Source organism: Dendrobium catenatum, unplaced genomic scaffold (genome assembly GCF_001605985.2).
Source record: "Dendrobium catenatum unplaced genomic scaffold, ASM160598v2 fragScaff_scaffold_1520, whole genome shotgun sequence".
Taxonomy (NCBI): domain Eukaryota; kingdom Viridiplantae; phylum Streptophyta; class Magnoliopsida; order Asparagales; family Orchidaceae; genus Dendrobium; species Dendrobium catenatum.
In genome coordinates, this window is record NW_021319982.1 from 1489497 (window position 1) to 1503578 (window position 14082).

General features: G+C 35.6%; 1 protein-coding gene across 2 annotated transcripts; it reads right to left on the bottom strand.

The window, feature by feature from the left end:
- Positions 1-976: 976 nt before the first annotated feature.
- On the bottom strand, positions 977-11376 carry LOC110093656 (condensin-2 complex subunit H2). 2 transcript variants are annotated; one of them, XM_020818610.2, is made up of 11 exons: positions 10970-11376; positions 10748-10847; positions 4788-4894; positions 4568-4704; positions 4037-4481; positions 3773-3948; positions 3523-3678; positions 3353-3448; positions 2728-2829; positions 2484-2642; positions 977-1605 (listed from the first exon to the last, which is right to left on the bottom strand). In XM_020818610.2, exons 1-11 carry the CDS (start codon positions 11151-11153, stop codon positions 1285-1287), a joined length of 1983 nt encoding a protein of 660 aa, XP_020674269.1. In that variant the 5' UTR covers positions 11154-11376; the 3' UTR covers positions 977-1284. The 2 variants fall into 2 exon arrangements, with proteins under 2 accessions (XP_020674269.1, XP_020674270.1); XM_020818611.2 differs by having other exon boundaries at positions 4788-4891; positions 10970-11375.
- Positions 11377-14082: the final 2706 nt, after the last annotated feature.

The window sequence follows — 14082 nt, forward strand, 5'->3', positions numbered from 1 at the left end:
TAAAAAAATTAAAAAGGTAGAATGAGGCGGACAGTTCGATGTTTGCAAAACGATGTAGGTGATTCGCTGTTAGCGGAACTATGCAGGCGAAACGAAGCGACAAGCACACGTGTAACGAGGCGGGCGCGCGTGGGAGCTCGATCAGTCACGATACACTGGTGATACAATCACAAAAGGCGGATGTCGTGGACTACTGAGGCTCTTAAGTTAGCTCGAGCTCGTTTACAGTGGGGCAATTCAAGCTCATGCTCTAGTTTCAACTAACTTTTTGACCAATTAATCGAGCTTAATAAGGCCACTACTCGACCCGACTCATTTACCCCCCTAGTCTTGCCAATCTCAGCTTGTGTGTCTGGCCTGCGTGACATGCATGTCCGACCTCCAACCTCTGCCCGCGAGTCCAACCCGCGCATTCCGCCTCCACATGCAGCACTACACGACATGCGAATCTTGAACGACCACTGGTCCTCCGTGCCGGGTCAAGTTGATCCCGATTTTAGGCATTTTTGGCAAGTCAAGTCTGATTTGAGTCATGTCGAACAACATGTCAATATCAAGCTCAACCCAGAACCCATTTTTAACACCCCTACATATAAGCAACCGCACATAATAAAATAAATACCTATTATTATTATTATTAATCTTGATATTTGAATGAGTTACCTTCTCTAGTGCACTCAAAATTAGCCTATCTGCATTCAAAGGAACATCCCTAATTCCTATAGAGTATTTGAAAGTTGATTTAGAATAAATAGTATTTTTACGCTCAACAAAACAATAATAAAAAATAAAGATCAACTATCAAGCAACACAAATATCAAACAAAAAGAAGAATGTATTAGATTGACTGCTCATCTTGATTTCTTAGTTGAGAACTATAACTATCAACTAAGAGATTCTGAATTGACAGCTTGTGTATATATTATGTGTATAAATTTATTTTAATCGACTTAAATATAAAAAAAAAAAAAAAGAGTGAATCCAAAAATAATCATCTTTGTCATAAACGCCCGGAGAAACTAATCAAGAACACTTAGGCAGCTAATACAATGAGAGATTGACAATTAAGAATCTACTGTTCGATTATATTACATACAGGCTTGTGAAAAAAAATCCCAAACTTTACATTTTAAGTTCCTACTCTATGGCATCATAATGTAATGCAGATTTCCCTGCTGCCTCAATGTTAACTGAGACTTGGATGGATTATTTGAGCTACAATACATTGATGAGCGAGCATTCTGCAACTATTTTTCACCATATTTGAAGTTCAGAGGGCCATTTTCACACATCAGTAGCTGAATGCTGAAGTTTAGCAAGACCAGCTCTTCGCCTCCGTTTTCCTTCAGGAGTATGACGAATTAAGCCACCCTTCTTGAGCTTTACAGATAGCTTGTCATTTGCTTTTGATGGCTTCAATGGAGAGGAGGTCTCGTTACCTTTGTGTAAAGGAGATGGCAGTCTCTTCTTGGTTGAAGGTACATTAATTTGCACTTTTCGCCTTTCGCTGCGAAGAAGTTTGATGTGGAAGGGTTTTTTTGCTGTGTAGCAAACCAAATCATCGCTTGGTTGAGGTCTTTGTAAATCAACATTTCCATTATTTACCTGAAATGGGAAAAGATCATGCCAAACAGATCAAATGCAGTTGATTTTGGTATTCCAAGCAATTAGGCTGTAAAAAATGAGAAATTATTCTGTGCGGACGCAGAACGCAGTTCACAATACGGAGACCAATCAGAATGCATCACATCAACAGTACCGAGCATGGTGCCGAGAGCGATACCGATCCGCGGTACCGAGCGACGATGACGTTACGCATTTTGGTTGGTCTCTGGACAGCGTTCGGCGTCCGCACAAAAAAAATTGCCATCAAAAACACTAGTTTTTGTATGGGTGTTAATATTGGACCCGACCCGAAAATTTCGGGTTAGATTGACCCGAACCTAAAACGGGTCATGTTCATGTTCAACAATTCGATGCGTTTCAAAAATCGGGTCGGGCTCGGGTTGACCTGTTGACCCAAAATTGACCAGTTTGACCCAAAAACCCATTTTTGACCCGACAACACGAGATTGACTCGTTTTGACCCTAAAAGTGAAGATCGACCCGTTTTTGGACCAAAAAACTGGCAGTTTTTTGGTCCAACGGGTCGTTCAGGTCGGGTCGGATTGACCCGGACCTGAAGCGGGTTGGGTTCAGGTCCGAAAAATCAACCCATTTGCAAAAACATGTCGGGTTCGGGTTGACCCGGATAGTGTCGGGTCAATTTCGGGTTCAACCCAAATCCGACCCGTGACCCGAAATTAACACCCCTAGTTTTTTGTTCGACTTGCCCCGAGAATTAGCTCAAATTTTATTAGTTTTTTATAAGCGCATACATTTTAACGAGCCAAATATGAACAAGGCCTTGTTCAATTGAGGTTGGCTTGATAATAACTTAATGATGCTTATATATACAAAGGAAGCGACGAGAAGAGAAGTACCAGTTGGAGGAGAGCAGAAAATGTCCTAGCAACCTCATGCTTGGGCTGGCCTACAACAACATCAGTGAAGGTCACGCTTCCACTATCATCAGCTTCAAGGGACAATTTATCCTGAATTCTCTCACCATATTGGTGAATATCAAAAGCCGGGTGCTTGTCCTGCATAGAAAAGACACCAATAAAAAAAACTGTTACTAGGAGAACCTGGAGATGATCCAAAGGGTGCTAAAGTAACCCAACTAACTTGGTCTTTCAGAGTTTTCTCTATTTTCTGCTTCCATGTTGAAACACGTGCTGCTAGCTCAGTCTGCTTCTCAGTTTCAGCTATCATAGCAAGAAGACCATCCTGTAGGAAAAATTGGCACTTGGTTATGTGCAGCGAACTTTTAGTGCCGCCCAAAGATAGTGGGGTCCACTATTTAAATTAATCTATTTTTGGCAAGGAGATTGGGCGAGTCCACTATTTGAATTAATCTATTTTGGGCAAGGAGATTGGGCGGCTAAGGCTAGGAGGGAATTTGTAATTAGAAAATTTATGCTATAAATATGTATGAGAGGTAAGGGTTAGGGCATGTTTGATTATTGTTCTCTCTTGGAGTCTTTTGGGGTCTTGGGCTCTAGACTAATTTGTCTAGAGACTTGGGAGAGAACGATCCTCGTCTCAAATTGAGGATCAATTGTATCTTTTGCTTTATGTTTGCTTGTTTTGTTCTATATAATAAAAACTACTGTTTGGAGTTAATTTCATTGGTGTATTGTGTATTTTCTCACTGTTTGTACCAATTTATTGTTAGGTTTGCTTGCGAACTCAAATGTGTGTGTGTGTGTATGTAACGTTTTCCTAAGGAATCTCAAATGGTTGCTTTTACCAGATGTGATCTGCAAAGATCTTCAAGATTTTGACTGCAATCAAGATCATCCAGGGAAGAAAATCCGGCTCCATGTTTTGTTGCACAGTCACTTTCCTGTTTTTAGTGCATGTAAACATCAGACTGCTAACCCAAATATTTGATGATATCAAAGAGTGCAGAGCTCTAACCTTCTCACCATAACTTGGTGGTTCCATGGCCATATCATAGTCATCTTGATCAAAATCAGGAAGGTCATTCTCAAGTCCAGTATCCTGGTCTTCAGCTCCAAGACCAGCAAAGAAATCATAAGACACATGACCTCCTAAGGAAAGAGAACCTCTTAGCTGCAACAAACAACTGGTTATACAAATGAGCATATAAATCTGCAAAGCTATAAACTAGTAAAATGGCACAAAAAACAGTTCTTGCAAGATGTACCTTTTCATATAGAGCAGGAGACTGAGAAGCATTCTGTGATTCACTTAGGCGGACTTTCACTTCAATGGATTCAGCAAGCTCTGAACTGATAATACCATTCATCTTTGCGAGGGGAAATTGAGGGCATTGATTTTTCTTTTTTGAAATAGGATTTACCTTCTGTCTTAAATTTCTACCTGTTCATGGAGTAAGCACAATATTAACAAATACATCTTAGTTTATAAAGGTTTGGAATTGAAATATACAAAATAAGTCATTTAGAACCTTTTTTAAATGCCTTTACTTTCAAGTTCCCAGGTTCATGAGGATTTAAAGGCTTCCACGGATCTTCTTCCTCGTCAGGATCATAATGAGTATCTGCATCTCCAAAATGTGTTTCCTCAGAATAATATGTTTCTTCAGGGTGATTTTGATCAGCATGTGGTTCAGAAAATTCATTCACACTATCCTTTTCAAAGGCATGGTCAACCACTGGTGTTTCAATTACACTGAACTTTTGGTTCTTCCTAAGACTTGCATTAATAGATCCCCCAGATCTTCCAATTGGAGTCTGGGAAACATTTTCATTTGTCTTGGGTTGGCCAGAGATGCCCTTGTAAGTTGAAGGCTTCGCTTTATTAAAAGCATTTTTCTGTAAGAAACTATCAATGCCTCCCGCATCACAAGGGTCCAAAAGAAGAAAATCTCCATAGAAATCACTAGACGCTAACTGGAACAATGAAAAAGATTACTGAGATTGTTAACCGATAATAGTCTACAAATATATTAACAATAACTAGCAGGAATAAACAATACCAGATAGGAATCTAGTTCATAAGCTTCACCACGTGTGTCTAAACAATCCCCTTCAAGCACAAGTAAATTTGTAGGGGCCTTAAAGAAATAGTTAGAAAGCTCAATCTTGTCATCATCTCGACAATTCTTTGCTTCCACTGCCAAGGCACAAAGGTAGGTCAGATGGTATATTTGTGGATAACTTTCAACAGAAAGAATCAAGTGGAAGGCAGTCATTTACCCGGAACATCATCTAAACCCAAAAATACATCATCTTCTTCATGAATAGATGCAGAAGGAGCATTATCATATTGTTTGGCGCAATCTTTTTCTTGTTGATCTTTTCTGCTACAAAACAACTAAGGTTGAGCCTTTCATGGCCATTGCCTGATACATTCGCTAATGATAATGATATAGCAAATTTCGGCATTATATGATTGCAGAGATTGATCATGATAAACGGAAGAAAATTGGGTGTTCCATTAGCTGTTGTGACTACAAAAGATCAATAACAATTACCTACTTCCATGGCCTAGCCTAATCTGAATATCAACAAGATCTATTGATAAAATATATTTACAATATTTCTTATGAGATTGATAGGAAGTGGATGCACTTTTCAAAAAAATCAACAAATGAAACACAAAATTTTGGTAAAAAGAATGCCCCAAAAACAAATTTTATTGAAAGAATTATAAAGATAAATGTAATATACAATTGGATCTTCAATTGTAGAGGAAGATTCGGCTCTCGCAAATCCCTAACTACCTGCTAGAGTCCAAATAACTTAAGAATAAACTAAATTCAACAAACTCCCAAAACATAATCTAAAATCACCCTATTGTTAGCCTTAAATAGGCTCTCCTAATTCCCTCTCAAATCAGCTCCCTTTCCTAAATAATTCCCTCTCATATTTGAATTCAAATTAGATATCATGCCCTAAATAATTCTCTCTCAATTGTAATTAAAACTTTCATTAACAATTCCCCTTGATTCCACCTCTCTTTTCCTAAATAATTCTCTCTTAATTTTTTAATTCAAATTAGATTTTTTGCCCTAAATAATCAAATCTCAATTGTAATAAAAAAATTTCCTAAACAATTCCCCTTTGATTAAAAACCTTCCTAAATAGTTCTCTATTGATTAGAAAACTTCCTAATTCCCTCCTAATCAAATCGGCCGGTTCATCAATATTGCCCTCCCAAAGAGTCACCTTGTCCTCAAGGTGGAACAAAAGAAATTGTTGTTGAAGCACTGGACTAATAGCGCTATATTGAAAAATAGACTGTCACTAGGTCGAATGATCCCTACCTCCTACCTCCAGTATTTCTTTGGTCAAACTCTCCATCTCATCCTTTTGGAGTTGGGAAGAATGGTACGGGTAAAGAATGATATGTGAGACTCCATCCTTCCAAATGATAACATGCACGTGTTCCCGCAAAGGAAGCAACCCTTGAACTGGCTGGAACACCTCTCGATATTCTTGCTGGAGTGGTTGAACAACGTATGGTGCTTCTATCTTCTCCACATCTTATTTTCCTTCCAAACTTTGCAGCTCCACCAAAAATCTTACTCCTCTACCCTTTCCCCTCCTTGCAAATGGTTCCAAATATGGCATCTACTCTTCTTCCCCCAAAATTCCACCACCTAATTCTCCCTCATTATCCCTATCTTAGGGTTTCTCCCATTTTCTTGTCCGATCTGCAATGTTCTCATCTCTGATGTTGTCGATTTAGTTTGGCCCTCAAGCAAATTATTTATCATCTCCTCCATGATAGCAAATTTCTCATCTAACTTATCATGGATAACTGAAATTTGCTTTTAAAAACCTGAAATCTTTTCTACAAAATCATATTTCAATTGTCCGATATCACTTTTCAACACTTCTACCTTTCTTCCCGCCATAGGTACTTGGATCTAAACTATGATACCAATTTGATAGGAAATTGATGCACTTTTCATAAAAATCAGCAAATGAAACACAAAAACTTGGGAAAAGAACGCCTCAAAATAATTTTTATTGAAAGAACTATAAAGATAAATGCAAGATACAGTTGGATCTTCAATTGGAGAGAAAGATCGGGCTCTCCCAAATCCCTAGCCTTCGACTAGAGCCCGAATAACCTAAGAATAAACTAAATTCAGCAAACTCCCAAAACATAATATGAAATCACCCTATTGTTAGTCTCAAATGGGCTCCCCTAGTTCCCTCTAAAATCAGAATTCTTTTCCTAAATAATTTTCTCTCATATTTGAATTCAAATTAGATCTCTTGCCCTAAATAATCACTCTCAATTGTAATTAAAACTTTCATTAACAATTCCCTCTTGATTCATCTTCCCTTTCCCAATATAATCCCCTCTTATATTTTGATTCAAATTAGATCTCTTGTCCCTTATAATCCCCTCTCAATTGTAATTAAAAAGTTTTCTAAATAATTTCCCTTTGATTAAGAACCTTCCTAAATAGTTTCCTTTTAAATAAGAAACTTCATAATTCCCTCCCAATCAAATCGGCCAATCCATCAGAGATTTTATCCCAACTTTACAAAGTTACACAATAGCAACCTAACATGAGGAAGAATAACACAGCTCATAGTCATTGTCGTGCACTTTGCGAAAATTCTCATCTTCACTGCCATACATTGACTGGTTCCAATTTGATATTTCAAAAGATATATATTAGATATTAGATAAGACACTATCAAAAAAAGTTTCATCCTTTAATGAGGACTTCATGATATGATTCAATTTTCTTATAGTTGCAAGCCTCTATGATTAACATGCACGGTTACGAGAGACTTTACAATTAAAGTTAATAATCTCAATGATGTTTTGCTTTTATTTGTAACAATTTAATTTAGAAGAAAGAATATATCATGGATAAACTTGATTGAAATCCCATGATTACATCGCCACATTTTGTCATGGACTTTGGCTTAGTCAACAGATGTAGTAGACCCAAATTGATTAAAGAATCTTTGTCAACAATCATGGCGTTGTGGCATCCACATGAACCTTATATATGCAGGTGAAAGCTTGTCAAAAGGGAGAATTTTAAGGCCAACCTAGGCTAACACAGGTCTTCATGTCCTATTGAGTAGAGCCTTATGACTCACAACTCATAAGCTAAGTCAATGGGAATATTTGAGCTTAGGCTATAATCTTAATATATAATGTTGTCATAAAGTCACATGATGCATCCTTACTAAGCCATTGGAAATATTCAAGCTTAGTACAATCCTTTTTGAGTACTCATTTCCATGTGTATGAACAGTGTTTAGAAAGATGTCAACAAGAACTGTTAAAAAGATCAATTTTTTCTTGATGCAAAGCAATAAACTAATTTTACCATCTCAAAAGATTCTCATTACTTTTTTTTTGGAAGTATACAGAAAAATAATACATCAACTCTAAACAAGATTTAAAAAATTATAATATGTTGTTTCTTCCATGGACTCAATAATACCAATGCTAACAATGACGGTATAAAAAAATTCATCCATCAAACAATAATTCAAAGAGCTCTATGTAAGGTTTATTGGAAAACTTGTTGCTTGATTAATTTCTCTTTGTTGATTGAAAAAAGAATTTCAGTTGTTGAAACTCTATATTATTTCCATACTCTCACAAATATCACTAATCAAATTGGTCTTTATTGTTCTATCTCAAAGTACATATTCATTTGATACCAATCAACCTCCATTTCCGATTATTGCATTAAAACCAAAGCTATTTCAAGATGCTCAATGTTCGATATATGTAATTCCTTGAATTTCTAAAGATGCTCGAGATATCTAATTTGGCATATTTAATAAATCACTCAAAGAAAGTAGTTTATATTTTCTTTCAAGTCATAAAAATCATATATCGTCTTAGACAAACTAGTCGTTAGTGGGTCAGACCATAAACCCTGCTTCACAAACAGGCTCATCCTCAAAATCAAGAGAAAAAAAACCTCATTAGAAGAAAGATGGAGTATAGCATATAGAGCATATATCACACACGTTCAAGATCCTCACTTGTAAAGACATTATAAGAAACCAAACCCTAAATAGAAAAGAAAATAAGTCAAAGAATAAAGTCTCTAATAACATTATTGAATAGGAGGTGAAGTATAGGATTTTTCATTTGGTTGAATGGGGATTCCTACCTTCTTAGGAAAAGTTGAACTAAGTAGCTCATGAACATTTCAAGAGTTGAGCCATGAAACAATGACTTACATCAACACTTATTTATTATCCAATCATTGAATTAGAAGTTGTTAAACAAGCATCAAAGGAACCAATATCACACTGTTTCTTTGATTTTAGCCAAAAAGGTGAAATCAATCTAGTTATCTTCCACACCTAATTGAACCAATCTTTAGGTCCAAAACATAATAACTTAAGCTATAAATTTGGATACCAATAACTATACGAATAGCTCTAATTAATGTCAGATAGCCTATGGCTCATATGATAGTCAAAGGCAAAAAGTTTCTCATATTTGCTAAGAAAGATTGCTCAACGTTAGTTATTGACATTGAGCAAGAAGCAATGTAGATTGGAACCATCGATCCAAACAAACAAGAAACTAGACTAGTAAGCATTATATGAATAGAAAGCAAACAATCAAAAGCCTTCAATAAAAGGCTAGGAATATACAAATAATATCAAGCCTTTATTCCACTATATGTGGTTGACTACATGAATCATTTTTCTCCATTGTATCTTGTTAAGACTCAATTTCTCATTTAAAATCCTACAATTTCATGTATGGAAGTTTTCTTACAGTGGTCATGTGATGAGCCGATGACATTACATGTGCATAACCCACAGCCAAAATCATTGCAATTACAGAGAGCTGATGGAAAGCAAAATTAGTGGGAATGAAAACAGCATGTTTTAAATATATTTTGTCCAACACTCAGCCAAATAGGATAGAAATAAAATGGCATTGATAAAAATAAGCATACCTCTAAAATCGAAGGTAATTACATATCACAACTAGCTAACACCGATCCAAAATTTTCCAGACATATCTATTTCTACCAATAACTATAGCAATATGACCAAGGGTCAAAATATCAAGCTATGTTAAGTTAGGGCATACAAAGTGAATGAGACTTCTACATATGCAAGTACTCATGCAGTAGAGAGGAATTTGCCTAGCTATTGAGTATATGATATATTCACTAAAACCTATATATCAATATCACCATGAATAGCAGCATCAACATCATTAGCAGCCTCATCACACCTATTTGTGGCAGGATTTTTTAATCATCATTCTTTATTCACTCATGTTGAATGCCACGTGAATTGTCAAACATATTCTATCCATTTTTTTCATGTAGCTTCTTGCCATATTACATTAGCTCTGAGCATTTTCATGCCTAATCCTTTGATGCTAAGTTTACCAACCCATTTTATGGGTGCATTTTCTTCCCTTCATTGTGAATGTTCAAACCATATGAGTCAATTTCCAGACATTATAGTCGATAAATGCTACTCGCAGTGTCTTTCTAATATAATCATTCAACAATCTAGCTTATCCTTCTATATCTCTCCTTACCAAAAAAGCCAAGCAAGCTAAAAGACGGTATTAAGTTCAACATAGAAAGAACAAGGATAGTGCAACTGCCCAAGTAGACCTAGAAAGGGGTCTAGCACAGTTCAAGCCAAGAAAGGGATCTAGAAAAGTTCAAGCCAAACTTCCTTGAACTAGTTATCCTAGCCAACCCAGCATAAGAGGCATTTCTACAGTTAATGTCTGTTCTGAAAAACCACATCAATTTACTCAAATAATCAAACAACCATGTCCCATTTCGATATAAATATTAGCATGAACCTTTAAAACATTCTGATCTCTATTATCGCACCAAGGTAGAAAATCTGTTAGAGAGATATATGGTGAAAACCAGAAGCAGCAATCTTCTTTATATATTTTTTTAATTTCACTATATTTAATGCTTCAATTTTAGTGCAAGGATGCTTGCAAAAAACCCTGAATATGCGCATTCAGTTGTAAATACTACACTGTTACAGGACTTTTGAAATGCAGCAAACTAGATCCCTAATTCATTGTTGCAATTTTAATACCGTTTTCGTACGGATATATGGTCTTCATCTGAGCCCTAAAAAGGTTGACTTTTTACCAACCAAAGGAATTTCCTCAAACTTCAAAATGAAAGTTAAGCAAAATCAGTCAAATTTCGTACCTCTTCTGTGAAAGGAACTCCAAAACGTGCAGTACCAGAGAATACAGATATTCCACCTTCCGGCTGTACACCTGAACCGAACCTTGGAGAAGCAATGCAGCTAAACCCACATTTCCACCCAGTCAAAAATTAGAAAAATTTTCCACTTACCAATACAACAATACAGGAATTAACCAACTTTAACTTATAAAAAGAAAAAAATCTCAGGCTAAAAATCCGAACCTTCTGCAAAATTAACCGACGGCTCTGAAGTGGCCTCGCCGGAACAAATCTTGAGGAGGTAATCCTCCAAGTTCTTGGCTAGGTCGACCTCCCAATTGGACTGGAGATCACGTCTCGCTTGTAGGAATTCAAACCGCCCGGAAGAGCCGACGCCGGCATCAGTAGGCTCCTCGCTATCGCTCATCTTCTGCGGCAAGAGGCAAAAGAGCCATTGCCCGGACTAGGGACAAGCGACCATCACGAAACCCTAGAACAGAACTCGGATTACGGCCAACGGCCGGAAAAAGAAGAATGCTTGGCAGATCCGAGTTCAGAGAATGAAAGAATTTGAAACGAAAACCCTAGAGAGAGATAGAGGAAGAGCGCGAGAGCAAAGAGTTTTGTGTTTTTGGAAATCCCGCTTCGTAACGAGTGTGCAGTATTGCGCGTACCGCACGACTCAGCCGTTGGATGAGTCTGATGTGTTTTAGAGATTGTAAGCCGTTAGATGGAAATAATTGGACTTTTTGTTTTTTATCGCAAATGACGAAAATTCTATTATTTCTTTTTTTTTTTTTTTAAGAAAACGTATTGTGGCAATACTGCTTGATAATTACTTCTGTTTTCTTAAAACGGCATAATATATGTTTGTCATCACCTTTAAATATTGGATATTAATTATATGTTTTACTTGAAATCAATATCTATTTATTTTTGTTATTGAAAATTTTTTTTAGTCTGTGCTTTTTAATTATTTTATTTTATTTTAGGCTGAAATCAAATTATTTTCAAAAATATTTAAAGAGATGTTTGGATTGTTTAAGAAGGAATTTAGAGTAAAAGAAATGTCATATAAACAATGTATTTAAAATATTTTATAACTTGAAGTAAAATGAATGCACTGTAAACCTCAATGATTGTAGTAATTAAAAACGGCTAGCTGCGGTGGTTACGGTTGACAACCTAAGGGAACGGGAGAGGCTGATGGCGGTAGGTGGAAATAGCGTCAGGAGGTTAGTGACTAAAGGCGACATCAGACGGTGATCAGCAAGCAGTTGTGACAGGCAACTGATTGAGTCTAACAATGGCCAGAGCGAAAATGACAAACAGTTTAGTCACTAGATAATGAATTACAAATACTTCAAATTTTTGCTCTACATTTCGATCAAACCGAATGATTTCAAAATACACAAAAAATGAACTAGATAATGAATTACAAATACTTCAAATTTTTGCTCTACATTTCTTTTAATTCAAAGCCAACACCAATATTTTCAAAACTCGTGCATTTAGAATATTTTTACACTCATTTTAGTTCAACACAAACATGTACAAAAAATTTCTTAGAACGTTTTATATTTTAAGAATGAAAAACCTCGACCAATAGGTTGTTGTTGCAACCAGTTGCCATCGCAGCTACTGCTACCCATTAGCAATCACCGTTGTTGCTTGCTACCATCACCAGTCATTGCTCCACTCTTCATGACAACTTCCACCATTATTATCACCATTGCTACCACCATCACTGACACATAATTCCATCGCTTCCCACCTCCACCATCGCCCCACCATCTTGTTGTTTGAAACTTAGAAAAAAAAACACACATTTAAGACATATTTACATTTGAAATTATAATATAAATATAACAAAATAAAATCATGAAAAAAAAAAGGAAAAAATGATCCTAAATGGCCCTAAGAGTATTCAGTATTTGTCATATTTATTTCAATTTCTCCATACACTGATATTAGACCTTAGTTTGATCTAATAATAGTCCATGCATTCCACATATCCATTTCAATTCCTATGTTTTTTAGGAGAAAATTTTGATTTCTGCCCTAATAAAATAAGGACCTATTTTTGTGCTCTAGATTTATGGGATATTGTCAATAGGAGATAAGATACTCTTAATGAAATTTTTACTCTATCTATGAAACAAAAAAGGAACTCAAGAAGAATTCACAAAAGGATTCTCAAGCTCAAGCACTTATTGTAAATGACACAAAAAATGCCTTCCAATGTGGTAAATGACAATGTTAGAAACAAAGATGATGATGGAAAGCAAATTGAAAATAATGGCAAGTACACTCCCTATGGCATTTGGAAAAGAAAAAGTAAGCTTAGGGAAGGCTTGTTAGCTTAAAGGAAAACTACACAAAAAATGTAAGAGTTTTGAACATGAAGAAAAAAAATTGTCATTTGAAATTGATTTCGGTTTCGATTGGATCGAGTCAATGGGATTGACAACTTGGACTAATCCAAGTGGGTTTAGTTTGTAACACCTACGGATTCACATGATACATTGTTCTACTTGTTTTGATCTCATCTGATTAAAGAGGAAGTTGGCTAGAGAGAGAGAGGATTCTTAGAGAGAAAAGTTAGTTTTGGGATATTTTGACCTTTTTTTGTTCTCATCTCAATTCTGAAAGTTGTTTGGCTCGAGATAGATGTATTTTATCTATCTTAATTTTTTAAAATAAGGAAATTTCTAGATTTTTTAATTTAATTTATATTTTCATAGTCTAAAAATGAGTATAACTTTACACATGCAAAATTTTCAATTTGTAACTTTATGTAAGTTATAGAAACAATAATTCTAATCATTTAAGTATTTTTTAGAAATTTTACGCTCGGGATTTTGAAAATACGTCATTTTAATTGTCTAAAAAATAATTTTGGCCTCAAAAATAATATTGCAGTATAATTAAAGATACAAAATAATGCTTGAAATAATCTCTGATAATTTGGTTCTAAAATTATAATTTTATACTCGGTAGTCTGTTCTGATGCCTAACGTAAAGCATTTTGTTACATTCTAAAATGAGTTTTTATATATATTTTGTACTACAATGCAATGAATTAAATGCTTATTTGTTTTAAATGTGTAATTCTTATGAGATATGGTATGTGTGAGAGATGTTTTGTTACGGTTTTAAAGGTATGTTCTAATGTTATATGTACATTCTGTTTTAGTGTTATATGCACGTTATATTTTGGTGCTCACCTACTGGGCATTGGGACTCATAGGATATGTTTCATGATATGCTAGCATGGGAGTCATAAAAGTTAGAATTCTCTAAATTCTATTATGATGTGAGATATAAGGATCTTAGAGAAATTTGTTATTTTTTGC